Source organism: Zeus faber (genome assembly GCF_960531495.2).
Source record: "Zeus faber genome assembly, chromosome: 11".
Classification (NCBI taxonomy): Eukaryota; Metazoa; Chordata; class Actinopteri; order Zeiformes; family Zeidae; genus Zeus; species Zeus faber.
In genome coordinates, this window is record NC_137205.1 from 9,344,979 (window position 1) to 9,359,512 (window position 14,534).

General features: G+C 42.3%; 1 protein-coding gene across 1 annotated transcript in view; it reads right to left on the reverse strand.

The window, feature by feature from the left end:
- The window catches only part of LOC307236965 (myocardin-related transcription factor A-like), a 64,343-nt gene that overhangs the window by 19,334 nt on the left and 30,475 nt on the right, over positions 1-14,534 (reverse strand). The window contains exons 3-4 of the mRNA XM_080009560.1: positions 7,171-7,236; positions 63-118 (exon numbers count right to left, since the gene is read on the reverse strand). Of these exons, the coding sequence (XP_079865686.1) occupies positions 63-118; positions 7,171-7,236 (122 nt within the window). The remainder of the gene's footprint in view (positions 1-62; positions 119-7,170; positions 7,237-14,534) is intronic.

A 14,534-nucleotide genomic window follows, 5' to 3' on the forward strand; every position in this document is an offset into this window, starting at 1 on the left:
TTGTAGAAGCGAGCGGCTGATTCTTGTTTTTAAAGCATTAATTGCAGGGCGGGTGTACTCACCCGTGCCCGTTCCAAACTCCGTCTCTGCTCATGGAAGGCAGCTGAATTTTTCAATGCTGAGAAGAGAGGATGAAAGCAAGTGAGAGGGAGGAGGAGAGAGATAGATAGAAGCCAGCGTTGCAGAGACTGATTTGGAAAAGCGGCACCAAATAGTTCATAATGTTGCCCCCCACACAATTAATTTCAATCCTTCAGTAAATAAAATACTTTTTGAAAACCATTTTATTGTTGATTGTGATGACTCGTGTCACACTGCCAAAGCTTCTCCTTCCTAACTCTTGAAATTTCACCAAAGACACAGGCACCGCGTACAGAAATAGATGGTGAAATTTAGCCCAGTGAGGCTCCCTCCCATAATAGGACAGGGCACAGCCAAATGACTTTATGATAGCATTGGCTTTGGATGAATTGCTTGGCTCTGAAGAAGTCCACCTCATAACGGACAGAATGGAAATGGAATGGGATCACTCGTTTGAAGGTTCCATTGTCCAATGAGGTTCCTCTATCCAGGGCTCCAGACCGCAACCATTTAGTCGCATTTTGTGACCATTTTTGGAGTCAGTACTCCTAAAGTTTATAAAGGAGCACCAGCGCGACTTGCAAATATGCTGACCATTTATTTATTTTTTATTTTTTTATTTTGATCGTCATCAGATATCAGTATGAGTCATGGAGAAAGTGTCAACATTGCACACGGCACTTGTTTAGTTCCATAAGGAGATGATAACCTACATCTAATAAAAATAACCTACATTTTAAATAAAAAGACACTGTTTTTGTGAGACGATCGCGGGCACGCTAGCGCATCGTCAGTATCGTCGGAGAGGGAGACAGGTGAGCAAAATGTGGCCCGATCGCTCCCTCTCGGCGCCCCCCCCTCGGGATGGTGCCCTAGGCGGCCGCCTACCTGCTCAGCTGGTGGATTAAAAAATCAATAAAGTACACGAACAAAGCTCATTTACTTGTGCGCACAAAGAGGATGTGTGGGGACGTATGCGTGCAACAATTTTATCAAAAACAATACATTTCTGCTGAAACACATACTGCGTTTTTTTTTTTCCAAATGTAAACTTTCAGATTCAAACGTCATTTGTTTTTTAAAATTTGAATAGCATTAGATTATTGAACCATCGTTTGACAGCCTGTGTGTGTGTGTGTGTCTGTGTTTGTGTGTGAGTGAGAGAGTGAGTTAGAGAGAGAGTGTGATTAGAGGCTCTCATTATGGTTGTTAATGACAATAATGTACTGACCACATACCTTATGTTTACATTTGTTAATATATTATTTGGTGTCTATGTTTGAAAAAACAAGTTAAAAAAATGTAACTTGATGATTTTTTCTGTTCAAACATTACTTAAAAATTGTGACTTTCCTTTAAAATAAAACAGCACATAGTTATTTCTGTAAATGGTATATTTATTACCAAAGCATTTATCAGTAACGCAGTTAAGATGGAAAAAATATGAATGTGTTGAGCTACATGTCGATTTAAGTGGTGCTCCTAAATTTTGTGCTGGTGCTCCTAAAACCTTCAGTGGAGCACACCAGAGCTCCTAGTGAAAAATGTTTGTCTAGAGCCCTGCTACCACGCTGAAACCTGCCAGAATCCCTGTGAGCACTCTGTGATGACAAAAGGAGCCGTAGTACGGATTGTGAAAATGGCATCACAATACCAAATTAAAACTAAAACATAACAAGACACATCGGTCCTTGCTATCAAGACTCCCAACACGTCTCAACTCAAACCAACAACTTGTGTCCGATGGGAATTTTTTAAAACCATCAGGTTATGAGTTTAATTACCGCCACGTAAAATGACAATGACGAGACAAGATACTGATCATTCATTGGTCCATTGCGGTCTTAAATATGGAAAAATCCAATTAAGTAAATAAGTTCAGTAATGTTGACTTCCTTCTCAACCTCTTCCACCCAGTTTAGTCCTTGCCAATCACTGTTACTGCATCCCAACCCGTCCCAAATCCCCAGTTATGAGTAAAAGTTGTGGTCAAAACTTAAAGTGGACCGATCTACCAACCAAGACACACCACCACACATCAAGAAACACCAATATCAATATCTAGTCAGAGGGCAAGATTAAATCATGTCTGTGGCAGTTTCACCTCCCACACACCACCCAAGTGGCATGTTCAGGGACCTCCGGCACAGAGACACAGACGACGAGGTTGTAGACACCAGTTTATTGTAGAGAGAAGGCTAGTTGGAATTAGCCCAGGAGCAGATAGACACGTGTCATGACAAGGGCTCCTCTCCTGAGTGAGTGTGGGGATGGGGGTTTTACCTGTTGCTCGTTAGACAAACCAACGAGCAACAGGTATGCAGCCACTCTGATCCTAGGTCCCCAATTTTCTAGATCCAGGTCAGGTGTAGCTGCTCAAACTACACCATCCCCACACCACAATGTCATTTAAATACTCTCGTATTTTAGTCGAGACGGCTTTGCTAATTCTAGGGTCAGACACAGTCTCCTCCTTTCCAGGCAGATTTACGTTGATAGAAAATGTGACTTTAAAACATGAAATAACTAGTATTGTAATGTACCATGTTGTTTACACAAACAGGATAGCACAAAAAAGATTCTGGTCCCCGTATCATCCACCCAAAAGTGGAATAACTTTCACCAATGGGCCGACGTCTTACCTTATGAAGTCATGAAAGCAAAAACAATGCATGTGAAAATGTTGCTAGACAAAACCAGACACATAGATTCAAGCAAACACACATTCATACACACGAATGCACCCACACACAAATACACACATGTTTGACCCAATGGGTTAGCCAGCCTGTGGCAGGACGACAGTGCAGGCTCAAGCCTGAGTTCACGTTGTTGAGCATCGCCACATCCCTTCCACACACATGTGAATGCACACGTCTGTACTCCCACGTGACCAAAGACCCGCACTCACCCTTGGGAGGGAAACCCTCTCTGACCTCTCACCTCTGTTTGGCCTCCTGGAAGTGGCATGAACCCACTTGTCAGTCAGCCGGAGGGTAAGAAAGAAACAGGATGGAAAGAATGAGCGGGGGAAAGCGAGATTCGTGGAAGGATCAGTGCAGTATGGAGGAGGGGAGGTCGAGGGTTGGACGGATGGATGGATGGATGAATGGATGGATGGATGGATGATAAAGATGCTGCCTAATAGAGGCGGGAGAAGTCCAAGAGGGGGAAGCACCACAAGGGAGTGAGCTAGAGAGGGATGAGATAGAAAGAGAGGATGAAGATGGAAGAGGCGTTCCTGGGTAGACTGGCGGGAGCTGGTCAGAGAGAAATGACCCCTTTATCTGCACGATTGGCCGCCATCACCGCTCGAGAGCCGACGAGCAGTCTAGTGGCAGACGGCTCGGTCTGAAACATTGAGGGACCATAGCTTACTTTTTTCAAGGAATCACGGAACAGATTTTCCAATAAACTGTCTTTTGATTCAAATTTCCTCAGCTTGACTTGACCTAAAAAATACACCAAAATATTCATGTTTGTAAATTAAATGCCCTTCTTGTGTCCTCCGTCTTTAGAAACCACGTTATTTGTTTATAAACACATTTCCCCTCACCCCATCTACAAGCACTGCACCACAACTTGAGGCCAAGGTTTTCGAAATGTTCTTCAGCCTCTGGTCAGGGTCAGTGTATGACAAAGTCATGTGATAACATGAACAAGACTTCTGGCCACGGATAATATCCAGCTCTTGGCTAAGACTCGTCATTAGCCTGGCCACTGCATTCTTATCTTATTATCTATGCTGCACACCTAAGGTTACTTACATGGTTGATATAAGAAGACGGGTCATTCCTTCTAGGCCACCACTAGAAAGGGCGCAGCTTCTGCTCTCAATAAAGGTCATGGTAAAGACAGAAGGAGGCCAGTGTTAAGCCCCACCAAAGAAACAGCCCTGGGAATGCAGAACGGCATAAAGTGCTTGATTCAGGAACTCACAGTAGCAAGAGCAGCAGTGACACATATTGGAAAGGCTAGGATTTTATGCAGGATTTTTTCTTCATTTGTGAGCACCTGCAAAATGTGAGATTAGTAAGGGTTACTTTTGCAACAAAAAAAGTGCTATTTCTGAAACTCTTTCAGATTTTCAAAATCCACCACTAATCTCGTCGTGTATCTAGATCTACCCATTCGGCAAAAAAAGAAAGAACAATGAAATATGAGATATTACTTCCTTATTTCATCCCTGGTGTGTGTGGCTGGCAGAAGTTCTGCCGGCCTGCAGGGAAGGGCCCTGTCGCCTGGAAAGTTACATAAGACATAGCAGGTCCACGGGGAAAAGAGAGATGGATGGAGAGAGGGGTGATGGAGGGAGAGTAAGAAAAGAGCAAGACCAATGCCCTGAGAGAAAAATGTTCCGACGGGGAGAAAGAGGAGCTCGACAGTTGGGGGAAATGAGGCAGAGAGAAACAGGGAGAGACAGAGAGAGAGAGAGAGAGAGAGATGGAGGGAAGGTGAAGCGTGTGTATTGTATGGCAGTAGTGCTTTCTATCTGTGGTCTATGTACTGTATTGTATTGCTCTGTGGCGCAATCTTTTTCTCTCAAATAAACGATCAAGAGGAAGTTGGGGAATTGGACATCCTGGACAATAGATGAGGCGAGGGAGAAAACAGACGATGGGGAAGAGAACAAAATGGGTGAAGAAAGAGAAAGAGGAGTGGGTGGATGTACGACATGTGAGAGGTGAATTGCAGCAGGTGGGAAAACTGCAGCTAGAAAGTTAGTTACAAAGGATGACCAGCCACGTTTTGTTCAGTTAAAAAAAGGCAAGAACGAAGTGAGAGGAGTGATTAAAAAAAGATGTGGAGCATATACTGAGGCGTGAATGAAACGCAGGGAGAAAAGAGGAGGAGGAGGAGGAGGAAGAGAAGGAGTAGGAGTACGAAGGTGCTAAGGAGCAAACATGCGGAGTTGTTAAGTACGAGCCAAGGTGTCAATGAGAAGTTGAGCGAGAGAGAGAGAGAGAGAGAGAGAGAGAGAGAGAGAGAAGGCAATACAGAACTTGACAAAGAAGAACCGCCCTGCCGAATCTCCTCCCAGCAGTCAACCACGCAATATTTGGACCAAAGACGTCAGAAATGTTTTTCTGTCTGACTTCTTGTTCTCAACTCATCTTTTTGCTCAAAAAAGTTCTGCTCCTCCGTGAGTATACTGGCGCTAGAACGAGTCAGAACAGTGGTGAAGCAAAAATGACACAGCTATGCAGAGTGAAATACGCTTCTTTTCCACTCCTATTCTCACTGACATGGCTACAATGAATTTAAATACCGTATACAATATAAGACAGTGTACATCTCTCCAGAAGCCGATTTGCCACCATACGGTACGCACAGTACGAAAATATGTTTGAGAGATACACCATGGCCGTCTAGGTTTCACAATGTTACTTTGATTAAACTGCAGGGCCTGAATAAGGCCTTAAAAGTCACAACTTCCAAATCCACCCGAGCAGCTTCCTCACGTAGCTTCACACCGGCCGCGCGGCGTCATGTGTATGTGTGTGTGTGTGTGTGTGTGTGTATAGAGAGCAGAGATGAGAGGAAATGCAAAATGACAAGAAACACAAGAGCTGCGATATGAACAAGCGCCCCAGTCACACTCGAAAACTGCACTCAAGACGGCAGTCGCACTCTTTTTTTCTTTCCATTTCCCTCTTTCTTTCTCTCTCTCGCTCTCTTTTCTTTGTCACTCACATACACACAAATAAACTGTCATTAAGCAGATAGGAACACAACGGCAGCCTTAATCCACCCGTCGTCAACAGTGTTAGGTTTCAATTTGCGGCTGTCCATTTAGCGGTCACTCTCCAACTAAATGAGGTCCGACTCAGTTATTGTTGATGCGGTCTGTCGACCCAGATAAGGACCGCTTTGTCCGTTTGTTACTATACATAGAGGAGGAATAAATGTGGAGTTGTGGGGGGGGGGTAAGCAAGTATGTGTTTGTCATGCATAATAATGTCTTCCTCTAATAGCATAGCTTTTTTTTTTTTTTTTTTTTTAAACCACAAACACATTCCGATGCAGACCGACGGCAACCAAAAAAATAATAAAACTGCCAATAAGGGCCACGTCAAAACGCATTTCTCTGAATAGCAATGATTAATTTAAATTGAAGCCAAAGAGCATTTATCAGCCCTCTACACAGGCGAAACTATTTGCTGTCCACACCATAAAACTAGGAAAAGAAGGATTGAATGTCATAATTCAACATTTCATACTTTTTTTGAATGACAGATTAAACATTTAAGATGGCCCACACTGACATGAGCATTTAAGCCTGAATTGGCCCTTTTGGTGTTGAAACTAAAAAAACTGAACCCACTCAACAGTTGAATGGCAAACTTGACTATTGTAACAGTTCTATTGAAGCACAATGTCCAATGATGAGCGGCTGCCATTTTAAATGTACCAAAACACATTAACCTGGATAGACTCACACTTTAACCATTGAAATCTTAGGCTACTGAAACTTTTAATTGTTCTCGGGTTAGAAGCACAAATACAATTAATAACATTAAATCTGGTCTACTGTATGTGACGGTGGAGTGAGTGAAATGGAATACCGTGCAGGTAAGGTAGCGGATGCTCATAGCGGTGGTTCTTCTAATGACCTTGATTCATATCTTTCTAGAATGAAACTGGCATTTCTTACGTCTTCACCAGAAACCAAATCCTTTCAGAAACTTGTTGTGGGGACCGAGTTAGCGCAACATGGGTTACGCAGAATGACGTGGCTGACATAGATTAAGCCAAATGATTAACATTGCTTGACACTAGTCAGCAGAAAATCAAGTTTATCTTGAAAATTGGTTAAAAGTTGCTTAAACCTTTGGAATTGACAGAAGTTTTGTCAGGAAAACTGTAGGCATCTCAATAGAAAAAAAATTGAATAAATAAAGCCCTGACATTGTATATTTTACATTTTTAAGACTCTCCATGGACGTATTTGGTCAAAAGTAGTAATGACATTGGGACAAATTAATTTAGTTCTTCAAATAGGTACTTAATAGAAGACACTTTCTGGCACACTATGTCGCAGCAAAGCGAAGCCGACAAACGCTAGTGCTAGTCGAGGGTTCTACTCACGAGGCATGATGCCCTGGTTGACCAGCTCCTCTCTGGTCCTCCTCTGCTGGAGCTTTAGCTGGAGAACTGCAGAGGACATCGGGGGAAGAGACAGAGAGGGACGAGCATCAGGTTTGTGCAAAGCGAGGAGGAATACAGACAACAGCAAAAAAAAAAAGAAAGAAAAAAAACAAAAAAAAACAGCCCTCATATCTTGTTTCCTGATCTCTGATCTTCTTCGTCTGTGGCCCCAATGAGGCCACTGGTGTGAGCGCCTTTGCCAGCCATGTGAGATGAAGGTGACTTAACCCAAGTTGTGAAGAACAACAAAAAACATCAAAACAACACAAGTGCTGCTTTATTTTGGATTATCTTTCAGAGAAACGTATGACCAAAGTTTCCTCCTTGCACAAAATGTGTACAGGAAAGTCGTACCGTCAGATCTAAAAAGCAACAGGAAAGGAGTGTTTATCTACCGTGGCAGAGCTGTCGATGTGGCCTTCATCCACATTCACTCCCATTCCCAAGGCTGAGAGAAGTTTGAGACACACACACAGTGGGAAATAATCATGCCCGTGCACCACTTCCTGTTTCTAGTGTCTCATGAAACCCTGCGGCAGTCTGACACCTCTTCACCGGAGGATGGTGACAATAGGAGACATGGAGGCAGACTCAGATAAAGCGAATGAGATTCAAAGATAGCGAGGGCAGGAAATTTCGACACGGCTGTCAGGGGGCGCCCACATGTGCGTCTCATCCAGGAATCAGAATGCAGAGAGAAAGAGACACAAGCGCCACCCGCTGTTCGGAGCACGGCATCGCCGATCTGTGAACTTATTTATAGCAGGCTTTCATGGGACCTGCGGTTGTGCTTGTTAAGATTCACAAAGGTGTTCGGTAATTTGCATTTTAGCGACGCGACTCCAGAAACCAGATGAACCCAGTTGTTTCTCAAAAAATGTCATCTGTAACGCAGTCTCACACAAAGCTCTCCAGAGTACATTTCATATGACTGGGTGAATGCAAAGGCATAGGATATAGATACAGTACCCAATGTTGGCTAATTGCGCCATTGATGACCTTAATCAAGTAAGACATTTGAACATGTTGATTGCTAAAAGCCTCATCAATAACTCAATAGGGCACATGCGGTCTATTATTGTGTAAAACGAAAGAGTAGGACCAACGCAAACTTGTCTTCCTCAACTGCTTTTTCATATACTGATACATCTGTATATGTAATATATATACGTATGTTTATCTGTATATATACACACACCGATCAATCACAATATTAAAACCACTGACAGGTGAAGTGAATAACATTGCTCATCTTGTTCCAATGGCACCTGTCAAGGGGTGGGATGTATGAGGCAGCAAGTAAACAGTCAGTTCTTGAAGTTGATGTGTTGGAAGCAGGAAAAATGGGCAAGCGTAAGGATCTGAGCCACTTTGACAAGGGCCAAATTGTGGTGGGTAGATGGCTGGGTCACAGAATGTCCAAAACAGCAGGTCTTGGGGGTTTTCCTAGTATGCAGTGGTTAGTACCTACTGAAAGTGGTCCAAGGAAGGACAACCAGTGAACTGGTGACAGGGTCATGGACACCCAAGGGCTCATTGATGCACGTGGGGAGCGAAGTCTAACCTGTCTGGTCCGATCCCACAGAAGAGCCACTGTAGTACAAATTGTTGAAAAAGATTATGCTGCTCTGATAGAAAGGTGTCAGAACACACAGTGCATCACAGCTTGCTGCGTATGGGGACCGGTCAGAGTGTCCATGCTGACCCCACTGTTCACCACCAAAAGTGCCGACAATGGACCCGTGAGCGTCAGAACTGGACCATGGAGCAATGGAAGGAGGTGGCCTGGTCTGATGAATCACGTTTTCTTCTCCATCATGTGGATGGCCGGGGTTAGGGTCCGATCCGATCAAGCATCTGTGTGATGTGCTAGAACAACAAGCCCGATCCATGGAGGCCCCACCTCACAACTTACAGGACTTAAAGGATCTGCTGCTCACGTCTTGGTGCCTGATACCACAGGACACCTTCAGAGGTCTTGTGGAGTCCATGCCTCGACAGATCAGAGCTGTTTTGACCGCACAAGGGGGACCGACACAATATTAGTGGTTGTTAGTTACTCTGCTGTACGCGCATGAACAGCCACTTCCACTTTTGCAGTATCTGACTACGTATTGATAACACTCGTATTCACAAGTTTTTTACAAATTACAATTTTTTTTTTTCATTTGATAAACGTGGGCGCTGATATGTGAAAGATTAACAAATTGTTATTATTTGGGTCTTATTTCTATATATTGTGAGGGGAAAAATGATTACGATCAACTATTTTGAATGAGGACAAAGGCCTCTACCTCCAAAAGGGGGTTTGAAAACATTTGTGTCTGTCCCCCCCCCCCATTCTGCCTGGTCAAAGTTGCAAGTACCTGTTATTTCCCTTGTCTAGGAAGGGGGGGGCACCCAGGAAGACAGTTGGGGGGGTGGGCGCAGACCCGTTGGAGACCTCTGACCCAAACCACACCCTGTTCTCCTGTATAAAGCCTCCTGTCTTTCTCTGTGATAGTAGATTGATCCCAGCGCTGCTTTGGAGCAGTACTGAATCTTTCTCTTTATTCTGCAGAATAAATAATCTTGGATATTCTCAGTTTTGTCTTCTTGTAGCGGGCAGATTAACCTCACCGATCATTGCGGAAGAATTTCCTTCACAATATATAAAAAAAAAAAAATGACAGTGAGGACAGTGGGCAAGTAATGTAATCGGTGTACACCTGAACACCCGGAACACCGATAACCGCAACCCTAGAGTGGTGATTTTAATGTGGCTGATCAGTGCATGTATGTAATATATGTTTTATCTTCCGACAAAATATAATCTAAACAATGGCTCTTCTCTATTAAATGTGTCTTTTTTTATCCACCATTGACTCTCTGAGGACAGAAAACAACTTTCAGAGATGAACGTCACACATGATTCCAGGAATTATATTTAAAAAAAACACAGCCACTGAAAAACGGCCTAGTTAAGCCCCCACAGAAAAAAATCTTTTTTTAACAATTGTCGGCTCTTGACAAACTGGCGTCTATATAAAGCAAAAACCAATTAGCGGTATTAATCTATTTTCTGTGAAGGACAGAGGAAAAAACAGACTGGTTTTATTACTCACGCTCAAATATTTTGGCTGTTTTCTAAACAGGGCCTCAGTTTCAAGGTTTTAATTGAACTCCCTTGTCAGACATGCAATCCTGCGTCTATTAAACAAAGGGGAAAAAAAACAACTAAAGTTAATAATCCAAAAAGATCTACACCGGCGCTGCCTGCAAATGCCGCCATATGTATTGCTATATCACAGAAGGTTTCAGTTCATATTCTACACCTCAGCCTTCGTCAGTCTTCATCTACGCCGGGTACTGCAGTCAGTTTGTAAAATCTAACAAACGTGACGGGATAAGAGTGACATAAATGCTAAAGGGTCTGGTATGGGCAGAAATGTGTGTCACAAGAATTGAATTTGAAACATTTATATTTGAATTTGAATTGCTCAACTTGAAAAATTGCATTAAAAAACTGAATTTGAATCACATCATTTGAATTTGTATTGTTTAACTTGAATAATTGCATTGAAAAACTGAATCTGAATAGGATGATTTGAAATTGAATTTATTAGTTTGGAACTGTATTCCAATAAATTTCAAACTGAATGTAATATTGTAATATTGTGAAATGAATAATTTGCTCTGGAACTGTATTTGATCCTCACTGAAAATGAATTAAGTTCTCACATTTTCAAATTTAATTCTCGTAATTCAAATTCTATTTCAGTTCACGGAGACACACATCCGGGTGACTGAGGAAGAGCAATTGAGTGCAGATTCACGGAACTCCTTTTCACGTACTGTAACGACAATAGAGAAACGCACTGTTAAGTAGTGAAAATCCCATTCATATTCTGAATCGAGGTTTTGATTATTATCCATAATGTCGTAACCATCCAAGGCAGGCGTACCACGACATGAGGTTGTGAAATGATGGTAAATGCTTCAGTAGAAACCACAAGTCTGTATGATATCAACCTTGTTTTTTAAGAAAATACATGTTTTATTCAAGGTGTCATGGAGAAGTAGTTCGCTACCTTCAATCCTAAAGTGAAACAGCGACCTCTCTGATTGGTGCAGCTCGCTGTTACCATGGAATAATTGACATTACGTTTACCACAGAGCAACCATGATTTCAACACTACTATTAACAATACAAACACTATAATAATGATAAAGGCTTAACTCAAGAAGAAGTGCGCTAAACGATACTTTAGGTTGGAAGTCATTGGAAAGGTATCATTCGCAATGGTTTATGGGATGAGTAGTTCCTTCACTCTCATAATAATTATGTAGACAGTCTTGTACCTTTGCCTTTTTTATTATTTTCGTTTTTTCAATTTTTAATTTTTGCTCCGAATCAAAATGTTTTATGATCACAATTCATCCCGTCATTAATTGGCTTGGTTCCAGGCTTAAATCTCTTCATATGGATTTCCTGAAACATCAATGGAGTGAATGAATGGGAAGTTCCCTTCCGGAATCTGCACTCGATTGCTCTCCCTCAACCACCCGGGTGTGTGTCTCAGTAAACTCAAATTGCATCGCAAGAACTGAATTTGAATTGTGAAAACTGAATGAATTTTCAGTGAGGATCAAATACAGTTTCAGAGCAAATTAATTCAATTTCACAATATTACATTCAGTTTCAAGTTTATTGGAATCCATTTCCAAACTAATAAACTCAATTTCAAATGATGCCATTCAGATTCAGTTTTGCGATTATTCAAGTTAAACAATTCAAATTAAATTTTTATGCAATTACTTAAGCAATTCAAATTGAAACTAAAATGATTAAAATTCAGTTTTCTCGTGACACATGTTTCTGCCCACAGTTTGCACATTATTTTACGTGGCTCGTTGTAGTTGATTGACACTGCGTTTACTTCTCTATCGAGTGCTAATGCGGGTGCGATCTGAAGTTGTCAGCTCAGTCTAGTTCCTGGCTGTGCCTACCTTCTCGCGGTGAAAATAGGTAGTGATAGTCAAATAATACCCAGTTATGTCACAATAAAAGCCTCATCCATTTTCCATTCACTCTAAAGAGGATTGAGGAAACCGTCATCATGTCATGACTGGATTTCCACCCACTACTTAAAAGGACCTTAAGTCACAAGCTTAGAGCCACCAGAACATTTTTCTGAAGACCCCATTGAAGTTCTGTGCTTCTCTCATGTTTTCTAAACTTCTCATGCTCTCTCCATTGCCTTAAGGGCAACAGGCAGCATGAGCTCTGGTCTCTTTTTCGGAGAAGCTGAGGCTGTCGATGACCAGCGACCCAAGGGTTCCCGTACAGTAACATCTCAAAGCTACACTGTAAGTCATCTTTCCCTCCTGGGTACTTCGCTGACTTTGGAGGACACCTTAGCTCATCTTTGTCTCTTCTTACCAATCAGCAGGTGATTTACAGTGCATCCAGAAAGTATTCACACCCCTTCACTTTCCCCACATTTTGTTATGTAACAGCCTTATTCAAAATGGATTAAATTCCTTTTTTTTTTCTCTCATCAATCTACACACAATACCCCATAATGACAAAGCGAAAAAGGTTTTTTTAGAAATTTAGAAATTTTTGCAAATGTATTAAAAATAAAAAAACTATAAATATCAAATATACATATGTATTCACACCCTTTGCTATGACACTCAAAATTGAGCTCAGGAGCATCCTGTTTCCACTGATCATCCTTGAGATGTTTCTACAACTTGATTGGAGTCCACCTGTAGTAAATTCCATTGATCGGAGATGATTTGGAAAGCCACACATACTGTATCTCTATAAGGTCCCACTGTTGACAGTGCTTGTCAGAGCAGAAACCAAGCCATGAAGTCAAATGAGTTGTCTGTCGACCTCCATGGCAGGATTGTATCGAGGCACAGATCTGGGGAAGGGTACAAAAAAATTTCTGCAGCATTGAAGGTCCCGAAGAGCACAGGTCTCCATCTTTCGTAAATGGAAGAAGTTTGGAACCACCAGCACTCAACCTAGAGTTGGCCGCCCAGCCAAACTGGGCAATTGGGAGAGAAGGGCCTTGGTCAGGGAGGTGACCAAGAACCTGATGGTCACTCTGACAGAGCACCAGCGTTCCTCTGTGGAGATGGGAGAACTTCCAGAAGGACAACAATCTCTGCAGCACTCCACCAATCAAGCCGTTATCGTAGAGTGGCCAGACGGAAGTCTCTACTCAGTAAAAGGCACATGACAGCCCTCTTGGAGTTTGCCAGAAGGCACCTAAAGGACTCTCAGACCATGAGAAACAAGATTCTCTGATCTGATGAAACCAAGATTGAACACTTTGGCCTGAATGCCAAGTGTCACGTCTGGAGGAAACCAGGCACCTCTCATCACTTGGCTAATACCATCCCTATGGTGAAGCATGGAGGTGGCAGCATCATGCTGTGGGGATGTTTTACAGAGGCTGGAACTGGGAGACCAGTCAGGATCGAGGGAAAGATGAACGGAGCAAAGTACCGAGAAATCCTTGATGAAAACCTGCTCCAGAGCGCTCAGGACTGGGGCAAAGGCCCAGGCTGTGTGCTTAGGCCCAACCCTAAGCACACAGCCAAGATGACGAAGGAGTGGCTTCCGGACAAGTCTGTGAATGTCCTTTGAGTGGCCCAGCCAGAGCCCAGACTTGAACCCGAATGAACATCTTTTGAAATACCTGAAAATAGCTGTGCAGCGACGCTCCCCATCTAACCTGACAGAGCTGAACATATGTACATATGTATGCGATATTTCAGGTTTTTTGATTTTTAATACATTTGCAAAAATTTAAAAAAAAATGTTTCGCTTTGTCATTATGGGGTATTGTGTGTAGATTGATGAGGAAAAAAAGGAATTTAATCCATTTTGGAATAAGGCTGTTACATAACAAAATGTGGGGAAAGTGAAGGGGTGTGAATACTTTCCAGATGCACTGAAAATCATCAATTTATTTTCTCCATAAACAATTCGGCACAACTCAGTTTTGAGGCTACAGAAACGAAAACCGACTAAAAATATGATAAGATGTCATGAAGGCCTATGAGGAGAGTTGGACGACATATCAGTCAGTGCAACGTCAGGTAATTATCATTAAAACTTTGTTCAAATCTCTCTCTCTTTCCTCACCTTCTGATGCTTTTTTGTTTGCTCTGCTGTCATGTTGCTATGATTTTGTATTCAATCGCATTCACCGAAGATCTTCAGCTTTTTGCCAGCAATATTTACACACTAGATTAACTTTGCATCCATAGTGTCCATAATGCATTACAGTACTGTAAACTAA